The 21,639-nt window shown below is 40.8% G+C and overlaps 2 protein-coding genes across 2 annotated transcripts in view; both read right to left on the reverse strand.

The window, feature by feature from the left end:
* The window catches only part of lg15h10orf71 (linkage group 15 C10orf71 homolog), a 15,168-nt gene extending 4,588 nt beyond the window's left edge, over positions 1-10,580 (reverse strand). Inside the window, exons 1-2 of the mRNA XM_017308816.1 lie at positions 10,153-10,580; positions 6-7,751 (exon numbers count right to left, since the gene is read on the reverse strand). Of these exons, the coding sequence (XP_017164305.1) occupies positions 6-7,553 (7,548 nt within the window). The 5' untranslated portion in view covers positions 7,554-7,751; positions 10,153-10,580. The remainder of the gene's footprint in view (positions 1-5; positions 7,752-10,152) is intronic.
* A 2,971-nt stretch (positions 10,581-13,551) lies between these two features.
* Positions 13,552-20,537, reverse strand: drgx (dorsal root ganglia homeobox). The gene is made up of 7 exons (XM_008429729.2): positions 20,457-20,537; positions 20,247-20,326; positions 19,402-19,502; positions 18,890-18,991; positions 15,680-15,852; positions 15,257-15,369; positions 13,552-15,160 (listed from the first exon to the last, which is right to left on the reverse strand). Exons 2-7 carry the CDS (start codon positions 20,302-20,304, stop codon positions 14,787-14,789), a joined length of 921 nt encoding a protein of 306 aa, XP_008427951.1. The 5' UTR covers positions 20,305-20,326; positions 20,457-20,537; the 3' UTR covers positions 13,552-14,786.
* Positions 20,538-21,639: the final 1,102 nt, after the last annotated feature.

The raw sequence follows: 21,639 nt of genomic DNA on the forward strand, positions 1-21,639 counted from the left end.
TCTGCTTCTCTTCTCTGTTGTTCTCCATATGCAGCTTTCCTTCTTCGTTCCTCTTCCTCAATCCTCTTTCGCTGCTCCTCTGCCAATCTTCTCTGTTCTTCATGTGCAGCTTTTCTATGTTGCTCTTCTTTTGCAATCCATCTTTGTTGCTCAAGTTGTGCAGCCCTCCTTTGCTGCTCCTCTGCTGCTTTTCTCTGTTGTTCTTCATACGTAGCTTTCCTTCTTTGCTCCTCTTCCTCAATTCTCCTTTGTTGCTCTTCCGCTATTCTTCTTCGTTGTTCTTCATGTAGAGCCTTCCTCTGTTGCTCTTCTTCTGCAATCCTTCTTTTCTGCTCCAGTTGTGCAGCCTTTCTTCGCTGTTCCTCTGCTGCTTTTCTCTGCTGTTCTTCATATGCAGTTTTTCTTTTTTGCTCCGCTTCCTCAGTCCTCCTCCGCTGCTCCTCTGCTGCTCTTCTCTGTTGTTTTTCATGTAGAGCCTTCCTCTGCTGCTCCTTTTCTGCAATCCTTTGCTGAGCTTGTTGTGCAGTCTTCTTGTACTGCTCCTCCACTGCTCCTCTCCATTGTATCTCATGAGGAACTTTCATTTGTTGCTCTTCTTCTACTGTCCTCCATTGACGCTCCTCTGCTGCCACTAATTCTGTCTTATCTGTGGGGGAGTTCTTTGTATCGATCTGATTTGGATCTTTGTCTATATAAAGAGTCATTTGTGCATTCAGTGCTGTTTTTTCTTGTCTTTCTTTGTCTCCAAGTTTGAACATCCCAGTTCTCTGGTGCTCCCTCTCCATGATAGGAAATACTAGCAACTTGGACTCTTTGTTGACTGTGGCTGTTATCTCTGTCTTATTTGGTAAGCTTTGGGTTTTAACAGAGCGGTCTGGTGGGTCATCAGTAAACACAGGGCGTCTGCTATGACGGGTCTGTATTAACGGGAAGAACCCTTCCTTTTTATTAGGAGGGAATTGCTGAAGTGGCTGCTCTTCTTTATCCTCTGAAACTATCACCTTTAATCTGGCATAGTCTGCAATAGCTGATATTTCCGGTATTGCAGACACTCGTTCTCTTGGATTTGGCTTAGCTTCAGAATGTGTGCTTGTTAAATTTTGATTACCTGAATTCTGTCTTTCCGTTCCACAGGACTCCAACTGGTTCACCTCATTATATGTTCTGGTGGGATTAGATTGGCTTGCATACGCATTTTTTATTTTATTCCAACTCTCCATGGAACCACCAGGCTGTTTTGAAGTAGCTGTATTATCGCCAGTTTCCAAATTTTTACCCGTCAAGTTTTCACCATCAATAATTTCTGAACTTGACTGATCTGTCTTTCGTTCACTTGGATCCACAGTGAACACAAAGACATCACTGTGTTGTTTCTTGTGCAGTTCAGTGCCAATAAATGTCTCCTTTGGTAGTAACTTTAGGACGTCTTTTCCCTTTCCAGCTGTGATATCGTTAGGAGACGTGTTGCTTGTCTCCCCTGGTCCTTGCACTTGAAAATAATCTGCTTCCACCAGCTGTACACTAGATTCTGATTTTTTGTCTCCAGCTGTAATGGATTCCCTGGTTGTATTTGCATTGTTCTGTTTCTCACTTGCCTTCAATGAGTCAGACAGTTTCTTGACACTGGACAACACATACTGTACAGCAAATTTTTCTTCCAGACTGTCTTTCATCTTCTGCTCGCTGTTTTCTTGAATCGAGTTTTCAAAATGATGTCCATGATTTGAAGTCTGTAGTTTTCCTTCACTACCGGATGGGACAACCTGATTCTGCTCAGAGGCAGACCCCGCATTCGGAGGAACAGCTTTCATGTCACATTTTTCCAACATGTCCACGTTGTCTCTTTTACTTTCAGTTGGTACAACTCTGATGGCAATGTTATCAATATGCACACTAGCATCTTCTTGGTCGTGTTCTTTACTGAAAGTTTCAGTGGATTGCTGGTTTTGAGACGCAATCCCAGTGTTATCCGTACATGAATCATTGAAGGGGCTTGGTGGAGTATAGGAGCAGGTGTTGTCTTCTGGTACTGGTGAGGGATGCCCATCATTGTTACTGCTTTTGGAAATATTTCTAACTGTTGTCGTGTCGTCTTTCATTGGCAGATCGTTTTCGGCTTTATTGGCTTTATCATGAGATATTTCATTGACGAGAGGCTTTTGCATTTCATGTTGACTTCCCTCGTCTCCTGCCTCTGGGTGACCAGAGGTTTCTGACACATTTTCCTTTGGCATGTTAACACTTACATCCTTTGTGTCTTCTAGAATTGTGTCCACTTGGTGGAGAGCTGCTTGAGTTTTGGCCAAGAATTCATCTTTAGAAGAGACAGACCCGGCTTCTGGTTGTCTCTTCTTCTGTAGTTCTGCATTAGTGGCACAATCGTTGAGTTGGAGATCTGCGTTTTCAGCTGATATTTCTCTGTTCATTTCTTTCCAGTTTAAAGTTTCTTTCACATTATCTGAAAAGTTATTCTTACCAAGAGAATCTTCATTTTCTTTCATAACACAGGGACTCTCGTTAGAGTCCCTTGCCTTCACTAATACTTCTGCTTCTTCTTGGCTGGAATTCTCTGTACCTGAATCTGATGTATTGCTCTCTGCCTTTTCTGAATTGGTCTGTTTTTCATTGTTGTTTTTCTGTGGGCCACTATTTACTGTTGGATTTCTTTCTACTACAGTTACCATAATCCCCATAATCAGCACACTGTCATCTCTTACAGAGGTTTCACTTTGAGTCACACAGTCTTCTGATTCTGAGTCTTTATGAGCTTCTTCTTTAGAGGCCTCCGCGGTCACAGGTTTGGACATACACGTAGCATGTGCCAGGTCTTTTGTTTTGGTGAGAGTTTCATCATTTTCCACTTGTTGCGTTTCCCCGCTCAGTCTTCCAGATGTTTCTGTGTGATTTGCCTCCATTTTTTCGTTTTGCACACAGATGTTAGTTGTGCTCACAGAGGTGCTCGTGGAAAGGATTGTTTTTGTGGATTTTTCTGAATGATTAGCTGCTGCTTCACCACCCACTGTGTCAGAGCTCAGAGAAGAAGCAGACTTGCCTGGTTCTTTTTGCACTCCTGAAGGCTCCAGCTGATGCTTTGCTGTGATTTTATTGGACACTGTGGTTTCGTGCTTCTTAGGCACTTCCTGTGATGAGGGCCTCTGTCGAATGTTAACACTCTGACCACTTGCTAACAGCATGGCCGAGCTTTTGCCTATAAAGCCTTCTGGTAAAGCAAATCCCTTTTCTTTTATTGCGGAAATCTCTTTCTCAGCATGTGCTTTTATTTTGGAAGTCAGTATTTCCTGCTTTGTTTGAGCTTTCTCCCTTTGAAACAAAGCTTTAAGTGGAGCAACAGCCATGTCTTTGCCTGCATTAATTCGCTGATCAGTTGAATTTATATCATGTTTAGCTGAAACAAAGTCTTTTTGCAGGGAAACTGTGCTTTTAATAATATCAATTTTTTCTGATTTCTGACCACCGTCGTCCTTCAGTTTCTCAGATACATTTTCTCTGTTTGCTTTATCGCATGAATTTGTTAGAAGAGAATGACAGCTACCTAATTGTGGTTTATTTAATGGCTCATTGCAATCACTCTCCTGTACTGTCTCGTTACCGTGTTTAAAGTTTCTACCTCCCTCCTTATTCTCTGTCTCTGGTGTCAACAACAAATCACCAATTGATAACAAATTATTTCCTATTTCAACTTTGTTTTCTTTGGCTTGTTCGTTATGTTCTGCAGCTGACACTTTGGTGCTGTTTGCAGATGTCGGATGTGTAAAACCATATTTTTCCCTAAGCCTTTCATAATCATCAGTCACTGCATGAGTTTGTGTTTCCAGTGGGTGGTTCTGGTTTTTGTTGCCGGTGTTTTCGCCTGTATTAGAATCGTCTTTCTTTAAAAGACCTTCTTCTTTGGTGAAAAGAATGTTTCTCACTATTTCCTTTTGCTCTCCTCTCATTTTCTCCTTTATTTTAGCTAACTCTGCTTTGGCTTTCGCTAATTCTGTCTTAACTTGCTCAACTCTGTTCGGTTCCTGTCTGGCCTGCTGTGTTGCTGCAAGCTTGGCTGTGAGTTTAGCTGACCTCTCCAGCAGGTTTTCTGTTTTCAATTGCTCAGTTTCCTTTTGCTCCAGGTTTTCTTCCAGCTTTGTCTTTTCTCCTCGCGTGTCTTCGGTGCTGCATGTACCTGATGTGGCCTTCTCTAAATTAATTTGACATGCATGACTTGAATCTTTCTCATCCCTACCTTCCCTGATATCCTGCACTTTCATGTGGTCTGTTTTGACCTCCAACACCTCCATTTCCATTCTCTTCACGTCTATTGTTTTAGTTTGCAGCTCTTTTATCTGCTCTCTTTGTTCGCCTCTGATCTGTTCTTCTTTAACCTTTTCCATATTGATTTTCTCTGCATCCATCTGCTCTCCCTCTGCTTTTTCTGTGCTCTGCTGTTTTTCCCCAGCTTGCACGCCATTGGCCTGTTCATGTTTAACTTGGTCTATTCTGACCTGCTCAGGCGCCTCGGTCTTTGCCAGTTCGGTTTTTATGTGTTCCTCTTTTAGCTTCTCCTTTTCAGCTCGTTCTGTTTTTAGCTTCTTAGGGACTTTTTCTGTGACATTTGTTGGCTCGTCTCTTAGCTTCAAAACACTTTCTTTTTCACCCTTCATCTGTTTCTCTTCTTCCTGCTGAAAGTATGTGTCTCTTGACTTTTCTTTTTGTTCATTTTTCCTCCCTTCTACTTTAATTATATGATCATCTTTGACTTGTCTTAAATTGTGCAGCTCTTGCATTTCGAATGCAGGTTGCCTTGATGAAATAAACTTTGCTATTTCTGTTTTTGGTGGCTCAGCATTATCTTTCTGATGGGTTTTGGCCATTTCCACTTGGGGATAATGTGGTTTCCTGTGGGATGCCATCACCTGTTCACATTTGGTGTCTACAGTCTGCATGTTCTTTATCTGATTTGTCATTGCGACAGTTGATGCATTTTCTTCAATAAATGTTGGATTCGGCTGATTTTTCTTTTCAAACTGAGGGTTAGTTTGTATGTTTTCATTTGGAGCTGGTATATTTAGTTTAGTCTGTCTTGTTGTTATCATGTCCATTGTTTTGTCTGATGTAAGATTTTGTTGGCCTCTACCGTACTGATCAGTAAATCTGTTATAATTCTGTGTTAAATTAGCATCCTTTACTTGTTCTTTTTCTCCACCATGCAAATTTTCTTGCTTTAAGCGTTCCACCAAAGACATCGTCTCATGTTTCACTGGGGGAACATTTGTTTTGAGATGGATATTTTCTGTATCTTGGACGCTTGCTTGTCTCCAGTCATCCCGGGAGGAGGACACATTTTTGTAATTGTGTTTGTTTTCTTCGAGCTGCTCATATCTGTCCGCCTTTACGAACACTCCTCTTTGAGTTGCATTTCCTTTGCCTGTTGGATGTTCTCTGTGTTGATTGTTGTCAACACTCGGTCCTGTTGTATCCTCAGCTGAATAAGACTGCTTGACTTCATCTGCTGATCCATAAATATCTTGCCTGTAGGGAGTAAATGATGTAAAATATTTATTAGGATTCTGCCCATTTCCCAGCAGATGATTGTTGGAGTAATTTGAAGTTACAAAGCCACTGAATCCAGAGCTATGACTTTGCATCTGAGCTACCTGGTAGTCATTTGCAGTGTTTTCTGAATAGTGGCCTGTGTCTACTCTAGCGGGATGAGATGTCTGGGCAGTAAGTGATAGTCCGGGGGTGTGATACTGGTTTATAGCAGCATTTGTGCTTCTCAGTGCTTCTGGCTGGAAACACTGAACATCTGAATTAGTAAATGAAGTTTCGTGTTGCTCCTGACCGCGGGGCTGTTGGTTCCTCTCCGGTGTATCTAAACCTTTAAACTTGGTTGGACTGTAGGTGCTTTTTACTCTTTTTCTGTTGTCTTTCAGGTTGAAGAGCAGGCTTGTGGCTCGAGATCTGTAGCTGGACATCCTGACATCAGGAGTTGCTCCTCGGCTTTCGGCTCTCACTGGAGGATGCTCTACTGGTTGAGGGGAGACTTCATGCTGGTGTAAGCGGGATGTGTCTACATCCTGATGTTGTTGGACTGAAGGTGTAAGCTGCTGGCCAATTCTAAAGGAATTCGCTTTGTTGCTGCCGACAATGTTCGTCTCTGCTGTCAATGTGTTCTTTCCTGAGTTAAACCAACTTTCATTCCTACTGAATGTTTCTTGTTGATTTGTGGTGTCATACTCTGACATCATTTTAACCTTTTGCTGCAGAGCTTTGACAGAGCTGATGGTGTCTCTGACACGTCGAGACATCTCAGTAGAGGGTGACGCAGTTGATGGGCGGTGGGGCGGAAGTTTGTTAGTCCCCAGACTCTGTGTATACTTCCTGTGAGGATGATGAACCGCCAGCTCTGACTCGCAGCGTTTCTCCACAGCTGACGCTCTCTGGATCTGAGAGGAAGTTGAGATGGAGCGTGGAGCCGTCAGAGGAACCGGATATCCCAGGTGATTCCTAGGTTGTCTGATGTCTCTGTGACGGCTGTGTGTTTGATTTTCAAGAGAAAGTTCATTGTACATTGGCGTCTGATACCATTTCGGAAACTCCGAGTAATGCATAAAGCCTGAGACTTCCGCTTCCCGAAACGGAAACCTGTTGTAATCTCTCCATAACTGGAAGGGACTGAACTCACTGTGGATGAAGAAGTTGGAGTTGCAGTTGGCCTGTGCAGACATGATGTGTTTGGTTTGTGATGACCTCATATAGCTGTGAGACATCTGGGTCACTGCTTCTGCTTCAGAGGAATAGAAGTTTGGGTCTCGACATGAAAACGGCCCAGCAGGATGGAAGTGATGGTTGAAATTTTGCTGGTATGAGAATTCAGAAAGTTCTCTCTGAATACTCATGAGAGCTGATTTGTCCCAACTCGTCCCATCGTCCCGCTCTCTGATGTTATCTTCCACTCCTGCTACGTCTCTGTGTCCGTCAGAGTTAAATGCCCTGATGAGAGACGAGACTCTCGAGTGGCTTCTGCGTTGTTGTGAACTCAACTCCGTGGCTCCGTTGCTGTGGAAGGACAGCTTCTCTTCCCTCAGAGACTTGCCCAAATGTGAGGTTTCCACTAAGGAGTGCTGGAATGTGGCAGAAACCATCCCCTGTGTCCTGTCCCCATAAGCCTCCCACTGAGCTTCTCTCTGGATCTCTGCTCCATACATCCCTGCGGTGATCCAGTCCTGTCCATATTGCTGCACACTGAGGTTGAAATTCTCCTGTGCAGCTCTCTTTCGGTCCTCCCTTTCTCTCTCCTCTCTGTCTCTGCAGAAAGCCAGCTGTCTGTCTGAGTAGGCGCTAGGCGAAGACAAACTGAGGTCAGAGTCATTATAAACAGCCTCATCTCCGATACAAAGGCTTCTGAACGCTCTGTCCGTCAGATTGCTGACCTCCCGATCAGTCTCATCCAGGAAGGAGCCCCCACTCGACGTGTCGCTGAAGCCTCCATCACTGTGCTTCCTGTGCCCACTGCTCTTGCGGCTCGAGCGACGCTTCTCAACTGAGGTCATGACGCAGACTTACAAGAAAAAAATATTGCTTTTTAGTCGTTCGGTCATTCATGCAAATATGGACCTTAAAGTTTCAATCCGTTTTTGCTGGTAGAGCTGCTGCACCCGAACTTTGGGGCCTCTGTTCAGGATTTTCTCCAGAGGCATTGTTTGTTTCAGTTTGGCTCTGCTCAAATGATCCTTCACTCTGCTGCTTTCCTGGAAGAAACAAAAGAGAAGAGAATCAGCCCAGACGCGATAATGTAACCACTAACTCCAAAAAAAAACAGAGCTATGATTCGTAAGAAAGGTGTGTTTTGAGCGAGATGCAAAACTTGAATTGCTCTTCCTTTCAAATGTATTCAGGCTTATTGAAATTTGGCACATTTTGTCACATAATGAAAATTTAGACTATTTAGAATTTATTTGACAGACATACAGTAAAGAACATAATGGTGAATTGCAAGGAAAATGATTCAGTTTTCTCTCTTTTTCTACTAATGGAAATCTGAAGTGCATTTGTATTTGTTTTCTATAAATTGTTAGGCATCTAAATCAAAATCACTGCATTGCAACCAATTGCCTCCCAAAGTTGCCTAATTATCAAAATAGAGTACCCATGTGTGTACATCAGTCTCAGAACAAATAAAGTTGTTCTGCAAAAGCTCCTGGATTTGCAGCGTAGAATATTTTAAGAGCTTTGAAGTTATTCTATAAAACAACATCAAAATGCTAGTGTGGCTTAAAGCTAACCCTGCACATCACCCTGAACACACTACTCCTAATGTTAAACATAACGGTGGCAGCATCGTGTGGAGGTGGAAGCTGGTAAAAGATGGGCAGAGATAAATGTAGAAAAATCCTGAAGAACACGAGTCAGAGGCATCAAAATAAGCAGAAGTTTTCCTATCTGACAGCCAGAGCCACAACTAATTCATTCTCCGTCATTGCAACGTTTTATTTATGATAAGTGGTTTTCTTTCCCATTTGAACTAAGCAGCAATGTACTGTATGTGGTTCTGAAAACAGCTCTGTAAATCCTTTCACTCTGTCACTATGACCTTCAGGGACATGTTGTGAAGAAAACCAGCCTGTTGCTAGGCTCAGAAAAGATGGACTCACGTGAGTTATTTTGGGTGATCAAGATGCATCAGTGCAGGTTTGACAGCACACACACACACACACACACACGCACACACGCAAACACACGCATACAAGTCGATATTGCACCTAAAGACGGATATTGATGCAGATTTGGCAATAACTTGAAGCTTGTATATAATGAAATGCTTAATTTACTTTTGACAACAAGAATTTGGGAGAAATAATAAAGACATATTGGTTTGGGAACAGTGACGTATGACCTACCTAAACCTAATCTTGGAAAAGTCATTCTGTTTATTACAGAGAGAGCAGGTGGAAAGTAGATTTTCCTGCACCAGAAGTACTTTAAAGATTAGGAATTAGAGGAAGGATTAGAGAATAACTTCAGATAAATTTAGTAAAAAACTAACATTGCTTTATGTGACATTTAATGATGCCATAAAAATGCTTAATACAAAATGAATCAGGTTTAATGAGTGCTATAAAGTCATTTCTTTAATGATTAAATTATTGTCTAGATTTACAAATGTTAACTATACATTACACGGCCAAAGATTAGTGAGTTTAGATTTATAGCTGTGAAGCTGACTATTATATCCACATTACTTCACCTAACTTGCAGTTTCCACTCATCTATATTTACAATGGCTATATAAAATAATAACAGTAACATATCACTGGTACTATATTTACCTTTCTTGAAGTCTCACTTTTAAGACATCATGCATAAATTTGATACAAAATGTTAATATATTTTGAGGTAACTTAGTATTATCATGTGCTATCATGCGCCTAAATAAGTGGCTGCCAAGCAGACGTCACTTTGCCCAGAATATCCGGCGTGAATCATTAATATTCTCTGATCTGGAGGCCTTTCATTTCATGCACGTCTTCGCACATGCTCAGTCAGCACTAAACCTTTGACCATTTAAACTAATACTTTTGTTTTGATTTGAACTTTTTTTTACTGCTAGCTTTAAATTAAGAAAACAGTCCAAAAAAATAAGTCTGCCTTTCAACATCAGCACATCAATATTAGCAACCAAAACCACACACTTCATGAAACGTGAAATAAAATCATGCAGAGCTATGACAAGTTTCCTTACTGCGTGTTTTTTACGTAGCAATAATCTCCCCTCTAGCTGTCAAGATGATTTCTTTTCATTCTTGCATGTGGCAGGTTTATTTTTGTCCAGTGACGAGCTTGCAGCTCTAAAACCTGACACCAAAGAGGAGTAAATTTCAGCTTTGGTCCGATGGCGAACTGTAACAGCTTCATAACTTCTGAGAACAGGATGGACTAAATGCTTTTAAATGGCAGTGAGGTTAAAATAAACATCAGTAAAATGAGGTTAGGATTAAATAATTACTTTTATAGTTTTTTTTTTTGTTTGTTTGTTTTAATTTGCATTTACCTAGATTTCTATAACTCAGATTTTACTCAATTCAAAATTTCTCAAATGTGCTTTTTGGATTTTTTTATATGAACCAATACACAGCAAACCCATAATCTTACCTTCCATGTTTATAATCCATAATTAGGGAATTGTTTGTTATGTCCCTTTCTGCTTGTTTTGTCCCTCTCCCCAAAAGGAGGCCCTGTCGATCTAATCCTGAACTGTCACCTCACATATCCACTTTCTGGGAGAGCCAGGCTCTTTCTATTGAGAATAATCCAAATCCAGTTTGAGGTCCACTGTGAGATCTCTGAGGATCTGACCAGCAGCAGGCAGTGGAAGTCAGGACAGGAGACCAGACAAAAATAGAGGAGCTGTCCCACAGAGAGTGTCCACCATGAGGCCATAGAATGAGGGCTTGAGCTTAGCATGTGGCTCTGTGAGATCCTTTGGTGTCAAGTGTCAGACGGATGAAACAAACAGCCTCTAAACTATTTATAAATCTGGACAGCTATGTCTGCCATTAGCAGCAACAGCTAGCTGTGCGTAAACTGGTGAAGACGGTTGAGTAGGCGAACACACAGGGTGAGGGGATAAAACTACATTTTCTGGAGATGTGTTGATGGGTGAAGGGTAGGTGAGGGTTGCCCCAGGAGGGTTGTAATTCAGAGACATAAATAGCTCAAAGAATCACAGTGTGGTCCTCTTCACCGAACAGAGCAGACAGGAAGTGGATGGGTTATAAACATCTGGCCTTTAGTCACCACCCACAAATACATCACAGGAAAGGTGAGATTTTGTTTGACAAAATTATTCACACCTCGCACAACTTTTCACATTGCCAACAACTAATCTCAACACAGAATTTGACAGATAAACACAAAGTAGTGCATGATTGTGAGACAGATGGGAAAATCATGGATGATTTAGACATTTCTTTTACAGGCAAGTAAAACTGAAAAGTGTGACACTTTTCAGTTTTATAAATCGGTGCTTTTCAAATAAACTAAACTGAACTGAATTGAATTAATTGCATCCTCCTTTTGGCCACTTAAAATAATGTTCTTAATAAAGCATATGAAACATATACTTTAGCTGTCTATATCTACACTCTTTTCTCCCTGACCCTACTGGTGTGTTTCTTGCTCTTATGTTGCTTTTTGTTCACTAATGTTCCCTAACATTCCTCTGTTCTGAAGACATCTGGTTTCACTGGACTTTGTTTGGGTTAATCAAACTAAATGTGAATAAATGAAATACACCTGCACTCTTTGGGTTTTATTTGTAAAAAAAAAAAAAAACAATCAACCCACTTTAGTTGGTCTATGTATCATCTAAAATCTCAATAATTGAGCAACACTGAAGCTTTTGGTTGCACTGAGACAAAATGTGAAGCTTTCTGAATAACTTTGCAGTTTGTGGATATATTTTAACCAGTTGGCTTTTCGTGCTTTAAAGAAACACTTCCAATAATTTAGTTTTCACACTAACTCCCCGCCAACTGTAATTAAAGATTTATTGTCTGCTCTCCCTGACTACAACCTTCCTCACCCCAATAATAAAAAAAAATACCATAGGGCACAGAAAGGGGAGGAACTAATGTACCTCCCTCGTTCACTCCCATCTTCCTCCTCTCCAACCGCCCGCTGCTATAATAGGAGATCGCTGCAGCGGATTGCTCTCTGGGATTGTTGGCGGCGGCTGCAGAGCTGCCCGAGTGGGATGATGGACACACACACATGGGCATTAATGGAGACACACTTGTTCACATATGCATGCACAAGCACACACACAAGCTCAGAGTGCAAGAGGAAAGGCTGAGGCAGTAGAATAATCGCTCTTCTCCTTTTAAAACATCAGATACGTCCATTTCGAACTAATTAAGAAATTACTTTTCATTAATGATTATTTGTTTAACGTTTTCTTTTTTTTCTATGAAGCACTTAATATTATGCTATGCTAATTTTATAAATGTTAAAAAGCAAAAAAACAAACAAAAAAAACAAAAAACATGAAATAACCTGCTGACTGTCTCCCTTTTAAATATTCAGGTTTCCTGGAGAAGCCCGAGATTCGCTCATGAAGTACGGACAGGATTCCTGCTCACTGAGTCCCTCTAGTGGATGAAATAAGTCACACATCTAAAGACATTTCACACTACAAAAAATACTTTTTTGAAAAGCATGTCAGGTTATTGCACCTTGTATTTCTGCATCCTCCTTTCTAAATAGTTTTAGTGAGAAGCCACTGAGCCCTGCGAGCACTGAACACAAACGCTGATGATGCTCCTCTCTGGGCTGAGTCAGGAAAAAGGAAGACCTGTGGTTATGTGGCAGACAGTAGACAGGCACATTACTCGCTGCATTAAGATGTGCTTTGTTTGTATAATCTCCATTCAGACATGAACTCCACTGATTGAATCAATCTAATTGATTGTGTTATTGATCAGCTCTGTTGCAGGAATTAAAAGCAGAGATGATGTGTTAGTGGGCCATTTTTGGGCCTTCAGAGGAACAGGCCTGACTGCGAGTACGGAGTTATATCTAACTTTAAAATTTGTGCAAAGACTTGCTGGGTCTCCTCGAGTGTGTGGCTCCTGTTTGTAGATGCAGATGGTTGCGTGAGCACATTTTACTGCTTCTTTGCAGGACAAAAAAAAAAAAAAAAGAAATATTTCATTACCGCAACAAAAGAAGCCCATTAACTGCAATGTAAGAACAGAGTTCAGCTGCTGTCCCCCAGCATTCACAGTGTTTGTCTGCTTTTCTGGACGCTCTCCAGCTAATTTGATATAACAATGCTCAACAAAATATCGCCAGGACTTTTTTTTTTTTTTTTTTAGGTGACGGAGAATTATCAATGATGCCACATGCACAAGCTGAATGTCAACAACCAACTTGACTTGTTTATGAAATATTAAAGCGGTGAATTATGGGCACCATGCAGAACTTAATGATGATCGGAGTCATTATGACTCCAGCCTCCTTTGTTTTGGCAAATGATTAAATTCCACAGCTACTGTAGTCAATTTTGGGGGAGATTGAATGCGTTTTTTGGTGCCTTTTGTATGAGGTCTGCTATCCAATCTGCCACATTGTGAAGTGAAGCTGATTTATTGTGTTATCGTTAGCTGCCATGTCACTCGGCTTAACACGGTGGCTCTCCCATTGACTTAAAACAAAACCATTATGTGAGAACAAGATGTTTTCAGTGAATCCAGTAAAGTACCTGCGACAGAAACCAAACATGCACTGATAGGCATCTCGTGTTGAAAACTTTAGGTTTTTTTTTCAAACTAATCAAGCATTTTTTCTGGGTTATTTGATGCTTCGGTAAAATGAAAATCTTATCAAATCGTTAAGTCCGGTACATGAATGCATCACTTTATTGTTATAGCTGTAAGATATTTACAACATGCACACACAATGGAGTTATAATAATAATAATAATAATAATAATAATAATAATAATAATAATAATAATAATAATAATAATAATAATAATAATGAACTGAGAATTGTGAGTGCTCTGTGTACAATCTGGTATGACTTCTGACATTATCTCCCTCTACCATGTCACGGGTGGGGGTGTCTCCTCATCAATTATTGAACCGGTACTTCATGGTAATACATAATTTCCCATCAATTATTCACGATAATGTGTGTGTAGTTTACTTAATTGTGTTATCGACTATCAAAAGTAATTTCCTGGAAATCCTCAAGGACGCAAATTGAATCAGGCAAACTACTGGCCGTTGTGCTCCGCAGTTAAGTATAATCAGTCCGATCAGCTTGACCCCATTATTGAAGAGACGGGGAAAAAAGAGAAGGCGACAAACGTGTGGACAGAAATTTTAAATTCAACATAATTAATAGAATAAACTTTTTTTTTTTTAATGGATGGAATTTATTTAAAAAAATCTTTAGTAGCAGGAACAGAGAGCGTTCCTAAAAGTAAATAAATGATAAGCGTCCTCTCCCGGCTTTAAGAGTGGCTCATAAATAATGTATCAGAACAGATGGCTGGAGCGAGAGGCAACAGGAGAGGAACATGAGTGACTACATCTTTAATTGTTTTAAAGAACATGTCACAACAGGACTGGTGTGTTCCCTGTCTGCTGCCACTACAGATGTGCTAACAGAGAGCGAGGGATAACTGAATACACACACTGACAATGTCAATTACTTTTCTTTTTTTTTTTTTTACAAGGAGCACAGCTGATTATTACTAAAGTGCACTTTCACTTTAAATTAATAAAAAAAATCAATAGAAATCATTGTTTTGTGTCACTGCTGACTTAAAAAAAAATCCTCAGTCCTACCATCATTTTATCTTTATAAAATGATACACTCTTCATGCACTGACATTCAAAATGTTAGCAACGGTCCCCACAGGATTATTTAAATTCATATTATCAAATAGGCCTCTGCTTCACACATAATGCATCTATGTTATAGATAATATAGCCCAAGAGTGCATGTAGATGGCTAAAGGTAAAAAAAAAACACAGTTTTGTCTTTTCAAGCGTAATAACAACCCAGTTCTTCAGTGTTTCTCAGAAGGATACTTTACAATCAAATGAATACATTTATGTTTGCATCCATACAAAACGTCTGTCCCAGGATTTTTCTGGAGTCAGCCAGTAGTTGTGCTTTGTTGCTCAGTTCGGAGCAGAAAAGAAAAAGAAGAAAGGAGGCAAAAAAAAAAAAAAAATCACAGATTATCAGCAACATCCACGTTTGTGTCCAGCTCCTCACTTCTTCTCCAGAGGTTCCTTGGAGCAGTGAGGATGTTTGTCAGGACTGCCGCCCAGGATCGAGACTTTAGTAGCCGTGCCAGGGCTGGAGCTGTCTCCCCCTCTCAGGACGCAGCCGGGCACCTCGATGGCGGGTCCCGCAGAGGGCCGGACCACCCCAGCCGAGCCCACACCGGAGAGGACCCCCACGCTGACTCCTGGTGTGGCTGCGGCTCCGAGCAGGTTGGCGGACTGCAGCACGGCCTCTGAATGCTCGCGGGCCTTCATGCGCAGGGCGGCGACGCTGGCTGTGCGGTTTCCCTGACAGCCGTAGGGAGGCAGGAAGGACAAGCCCATGGGGTCAGAGACGCAGCAGGAGCACAAACCATTCCCTGGAAAATAATAATAAGAAGAAGAAAGTTAAATTCATAACGAGTTCCTAAAAGCAATAACAAGATCATCAGACGGGTAATGAGAATCATGTTCACCTTTGAGCGTAGCGACATGCGAGAGGGCCTGAGCGTAGGTGGCAGAGTTGAGGAGCGTGCCTGGAATACATGATGGGAAGAATGGACCACCTGGACCCACCGTCCTGTTGATGCTGGAGACAAGAGACAAACTGCACCTTAATGATACATTGAAGATTACATACTTATCATAATAACGCACAACGACATCAACATCAAGGCATAATTTATTGTCCATAATAGGAAAAATGTTAGTAATAGTGCTTCATGTAGTTGCAAAAACTAGTCCCATCACATATATACATAAACAAATTCACAGTAAAACTTAAAACGCCTGGGGAAAAAGAATACAGAGAGGGTCCATCAGAGATACGTATTCTGATGAATTTCCAGTACAAATCTCCAGCCGTTTTTCATGACATTTCTGTGTCTGCCTTCCTTTACCTCTGCTGTAACTCCAGAGGTTCTTTCTGTTTCCTGCCGTGGTCCACCGGAGAGTGAGAGTTGATGCTGCGAGATGGAGGGTTGCCATCGCTCAGCGGCTCCTTCCCTGCTTCAGGTTCTGAGCCCCCTCGCTCTGTTTTCCTCCACTTTGCTCTGCGGTTCTGAAACCAAACCTGGAAACCAGTAAATATTAAAGCATTAGAGACATTTTGAGGCTTCTATCCATATTGACTGAGCATAAATATCTAGCTTGTAAAGATTTTCTGCTGCAGTTATCTTAGCATGTCACAGGTGAAATATATAGTTTTTCATATAGTGCAATAGATCATTATCTAAAGCATACATGTAAAAAATAACATATAAATTACTATAAATTTGATTAGCAATAATGTAATGTGTGATAAAATATTGTTAATTCTCCTTCAAAATCACTAAAATAAATGCTGCTTGACTTTATCCAGATAAGCAAGTAGGAAACTCCAAGAATATGCACTTTATTCTTGGACTTTATGTTTGTAAAATCATCAGTTTCTCGATTTAAATTTATTTAAAGTCAAATTCAGTTCAAAAAGGATGGAGATATTAGGGACTTCCAATTTTATAATATGTGTCTTTAAGACACCGAGAGACATTGATGTCTTCAGCAGCTGTGACGTCGACTGTGAGGAACAAAAAAAGAATGATTTCTTTTGGAATCTGCATGAAAATTCTTAACATTAATTTTAAAATAATAGCTAAATTATTTGGATCCAAATCTAACCAAATAAGGACAAAACCAGATCTATGTGACAAATACTGGCAGGTAAAGAAAGAAGCCTGAAAAATTAAAACCAAGAGAAATTTATATATAAAAGCCTGAATCATTTAAAAAAAAAAAAAACATTTTGAATTTGAAATATTACACCAAACTTTCTCTTTTTTGCATCATAACTGATAGCAAAAAAAATCGTGCACTAAAAAGCTCATGGCAGAAATCCACTGAAAATTAGTAAACAGACAGACAAAAAAAAAACATTTGACCAATAAAAATGCCTGTATACATAAAACATGACAATCAATGCTTTCAGGAAAATATTTTATGTTAGAACAAGTTATGTATATCTGTATTAAAGAGTCATTTAAATAATAATAATCAATTTTTGACATATGTTTCATCTACTCCATATGAAAAGCAGGATTGTGTAATTTATAAAATCTTTGTTTCTTAGAAGGTTCATGTGGCCATTTTGGATTCAGTACTACAGATTTCTTTTTTTTTTTTTTTTTTAAAGACCAGTTTTGTTAAATAGAGGGTTTTAAAAATGTGTGCATCAAAAATTATACATCTGGCATCATAGAGTTTAAAATTGCTTATAGCACAGCATTGTTAGGCAACACACAAACAGAAGGGAACAACATTAGACTGCCTGTCTCTTTAAATATATGATCACAACTTTCTAGTCTTTTTTTAGTTGGTCTTTTAGTAAAAGTATTTTCACATCCTGGTCATATACAAGTTGGAAACCTTCTACATGACCAGGTTTGGACACGTATATACATAACAAATCCTTACTTTTCCTAACTTTTCTAGTTCATTTTAAAATGCAAGTAGATTTACAATTAATAAATACTTCATCAAGTGTTTATTAATGGCAGTTTTAGAATAAATTTGATCACGAGGCATATGCCTCAGTAAACGGGGTTGGACGTACATGCGATTATGACTGTGTGCCCTCTTGCTGCGTTATGTCTAGGGACGGCCCTGTCCCTGTCGAGTATAATATTGGGTTTCGTAATCAGAAAAGCTGAATCAGATGAGCTCAGTTGGTATGAAGCAGGTGTTTGAACCCAGCAAGTGCTCTAATTCCCCACCTTCCCCTAATTTATCCCCAAAAACTTCACGGTCCACACAGCAAAGAACACATATAGCCAAGTTCTTGAGATCTTAATCGACTGAAGGTCAGTGCCTATAACAACATTTAATTGAGCAATTTTTCATTATCATATTTTAATGACTTCCCACTGACAGTTGTGCTGCCCGAGAGAGACGCAGCTATGATGAAGTCGTTTATTTCCCTATTTAGTGATTGTTTGACAACATCAGATTCGATTAGGACTTGGTTCTAGCAGGCATTAATCATGATGTGTGAATGGAGGTTAGAGTCTGCGTGCATGCGCTCTGCATCCTCCCCATTGTGGCGGAGGGTATAAATGATGTCAACAGCCAAACAAAACGCATGCATTCATTCTGTAGAGAAAGGGACAACATTTTCGTGGCAGGACAACAATGCATCCAATGGACTTATCTCACCCCTGCACCTTCCAGCTAGAAGTCGCGCCCCCCCCACACGCACCCATCTCTGAATGGGCTATAATTGCTCCATTAATCTCAATTTGCTGCGTGCTCTTAATGCGGGGGAGGGCCCATTGACACTTTACAAAAAGGAGAGGGGGGCAACAACACTACAAGAGAAAGGAAATTTATTTTCTAATAATAATGTAAGTTTAATATCCCCTGCATAGTGCGGTGGATTCATGTTCAGATTTAATAATAGGAATGCGGTAATCGGATTAGGAGGGGGAATAATTTGTTTACGATCCCTAATTTACAGCGCTGGATTCCATTATCAAGCCCCGCCATTGGGTTTAAGCGATAGTAAAGATGACCCTGGGGAACAAAAAGCCAAACTATTATATTTCCTACAATTAGATCTGCTGCGCACAACAAAACCCAAAAGCAAATCTGGAATGCAGGGAAATTACATACAGGACGCCTAACTTAATTACATCTGGCCAAGTTTATAACGGCGCACATGTGCAGGGCAGGAGCCGAATATCAATTGTTACATTTTAAGTCGTGAGTGTGGGACAGAGTCAGAGAGAGAGAGAGAGTTTGTGGGGAATCTGACTTTTTGTCCGCTCTTTTAAAAAAAAAATAAAGAAAAAGAAAAAAAAGAAAAGAGAGAAAAAAAAACAGACCGTGTGTGCGTCACCGGATCTGCACGGATGATGATGATTCCTGCCTCAGCAGACGCGGACAAATTAGTGCCGAACATTATCGCTGCTTAATTATGAATGACCGATTAATCAAGCTAATCTAATATTCACCATTTACGCTGATGTTATTAAAGTGTATCGTTGGGATGACAGAGTGGCTTCATTTATCCTCCCCTCACTAGCCTGGTCAAACTGTGCCCGGTGACAGGACACGGCAGCCTACATGCGGCTCACCTGCACCCTGGCCTCGGTCAGGTTGATTTTCATCGCCAGCTCCTCCCGGGTGAACACGTCCGGGTAGTGAGTCTGTGCAAAGACAGCCTCCAACGCCTCCAACTGCAGGGACACAAAATAAGGTTGCACACAACTTTCAGTTCAATTTTGTACAATTAATTGAATGTCCATTATGTTTCTTTCTCTTTATTTCATTCCTTCCTTCTTTCTTTGGAAAGGAAAAACTCAAACTTTCAACCTTCTACTTTATCGATCAATCTAAAACTAAATAGGCAATAATAAAGAGGCAAGAAAACGTGTTTGTTTTTATCTGATTAGCTTGAACCAGAGAAAGACCCTCAACTTTATTAATGTCAAGGGTAAAACTCCAGTTTTAAAACTTTGCCAGCTTGTCATCGATTTTTGCGTCGCAGTGAATTTTTCTCTGCTCGTATTTGCCCAATAGCCTTCCCACTCTGTCGTAGTTTTGTCCTGATATTTGGCTGATGAAAAAAAAAAAACACAGTTATTACCTGTTGTAAGGTGAATGTTGTTCTGTTTCTGCGTTGCTTCCTCCGCAAAAATCCATCGTCGAAATCAGTCGGGGCGTGGTTTCCAAAACCGCCGGAATTAACTGAAATCATAAAAATAAAATAATAACAGTGATTGACATTTTTCTTTTTTATAAAATGTTAGAAACTAGTTTTATAATTCAGCTTTGTGTATGTCTTACTTTTTTAAGCATATGGGAAATTTGAACTGACCTATTTGTTTTTAATTAAATAAAAAAAAAAGGAAGGCCCCCCAAAAATTGGCCAACCGATCATATTTTGTTTCCATTTGTTTCATGAAACATTGATGCGGGGAGTCTAAAGGGAGCCATGACGGACTAAGAGCCATGACACCCAACATCTGTGCCCGGGACAAAGCGGGCCCCACTGCCCCGGGGCCAAACCACCAGCGCTTCTCTTCTCACCAACCCAGCCAACAAACTGCCACAAGCAGAGAGGGAAAATCCCGCTTAACCCTTTATATCCACCTTTGGATTTATGACAAACACAAAGCAGCCTGTTCTTTTATTTTAGATGTTATTGTTAATTTTTTTAAATGAAGCAAACGATTTGAATTAGTTGATGAAGGGGAAGAAAATCGTACCACTGGAAACGGCAGCAACAGTAATGACGCTTTTGCAAGATTTATTTGGATGGTAGAAAGATAATGAATAAAAAAAAATTAAATAAATAAAATAAGGCGGCCTGCTATAGGAACAGACTGGGCGCACAGGCGCTAAACAAAACTTCATTGGTGGAAATATTTTAGAGCAGCTCACACTTTGAATGAAAACGACAAGGGAGGAGGAAAGAAAAAAAAAACTCACGCGTGTTGGAGCGACAACACTCTCCGTCAAGTTGAGGCGGGCAGTGAAAGTAGAACATCCTTGATGGCGAACCTCGGAACCTGGAACACAGAGAAAAAGTTTCAGCCTCTCCCCACCCCCGACGTCCTCAGTGCTACCACTCTGATCTTGCGGCAGATTAAAACAAAACGGAGGAGACGGATTCAGAGCTGAAACCTGAACGCATCCTACCTGCAAGTGAGGATGCTGATGAGAGTGAGTTTGCGCTCTGGAGAGAGATGCTGCGCTCCCACTGACTCTCTGCTTGGGAGTGTCCAGATCCCTCCTGCTCTCTCCTCTCTTTCTCCAACACACACACACACCAACACACACACACACACACGCACGCACGCAAACTCTCTCTCTCTCTCTCTCTCTCTCTCTCTGGGAGTGTCCAGATGTCTCTATAACTGTATAACTGTCTACAGAGTGTTAAGGCTTTCAGCTAGTGTCGCAGAATCTCACGCCTAATTGGTCCTAATCGGATTATCACGGCTTTGTCTCTCTCACCCTGAACCCCTGGTGTGTGTGCGTGTGTGTGTGTGTGTCTATGTTGTGTGTGGAAAGACAGAAATAAAGGAAGAGGAAGCGGGGAGACATGCCCAAGGTGCCTAAAAAAATTCATCACAAGTGATTGTTATTTCAGAGTCAGGCATATTCCCTAACCATAAACATCCACACATACCCGCTGCACTTTTTATTTGGTTCTTTCATATATTAAAAAAAGGAGGATGACTGCTTTTGGGTTTTAGATTGACTGTCGGGCGGGTTAATTGCTCGTCAGGGTGTGTTAGGGGGTCCACTTTACAAGGGCTTGCGCATGTAGAGCACTCGCAAGGCCAAATTTTTGATTTTGTTCACAGCAAGGGGTCCCGCGATTTATTTCGCTTCCTCAGATAAATGATCTGCTGCGGGACCCTTTCAATTAGTTTTAAAGCGCTTCTGGGACGGCAGAGCGCAGACGCCATGCGTCTCTGAGGTGGAGACAAAATGAGGCTTCGAGAAGCAGCTGAAATTTAGAAGAGGAGTGCGGGATTGGACTAAACCACATAAAGTGCAGAAAATCCCTTCTAATGGCGCGTAATTGGTTCTGTAATATCATTACAGGCGGATAATGGCCAGTTACAGGGCCCCGCGCTATTAAGGGTTTCCCTGGCGTGCAGCGTTTATGTTATTAAAGGGGGAATATAATGATATTTTAGTTATTAAATGCGCGTAATTAATTTATGCACCACTGAAAATAAAGTTGTTATTATGACCTCGGTGAAGTGCGTGGAGAAAATTGAAATCAAATAAGAGTTGATAACTTTATCCCAACATTTGGTCTAGACTACTCTGACAGGCCTGAAGTGTGATTGTTTTCTGTCAGCGCCTT

The sequence above is a fragment of the Poecilia reticulata genome, linkage group LG15 (assembly GCF_000633615.1).
Source record: "Poecilia reticulata strain Guanapo linkage group LG15, Guppy_female_1.0+MT, whole genome shotgun sequence".
Taxonomy (NCBI): Eukaryota; Metazoa; Chordata; class Actinopteri; order Cyprinodontiformes; family Poeciliidae; genus Poecilia; species Poecilia reticulata.

Coding starts and splice junctions, on each gene's coding strand:
- drgx (XM_008429729.2), bottom strand. CDS start 20,304: ATGTTCTACTTTCACTGCCCGCCTCAACTTGACGGAGAGTGTTGTCGC. Junction 18,992..19,401: donor CAACATTCACCTTACAACAG/GTAATAACTGTG, acceptor GTGTCCCTGCAG/TTGGAGGCGTTGGAGGCTGT. Junction 15,853..18,889: donor TGACCGAGGCCAGGGTGCAG/GTGAGCCGCATG, acceptor ACTGGTTTCCAG/GTTTGGTTTCAGAACCGCAG.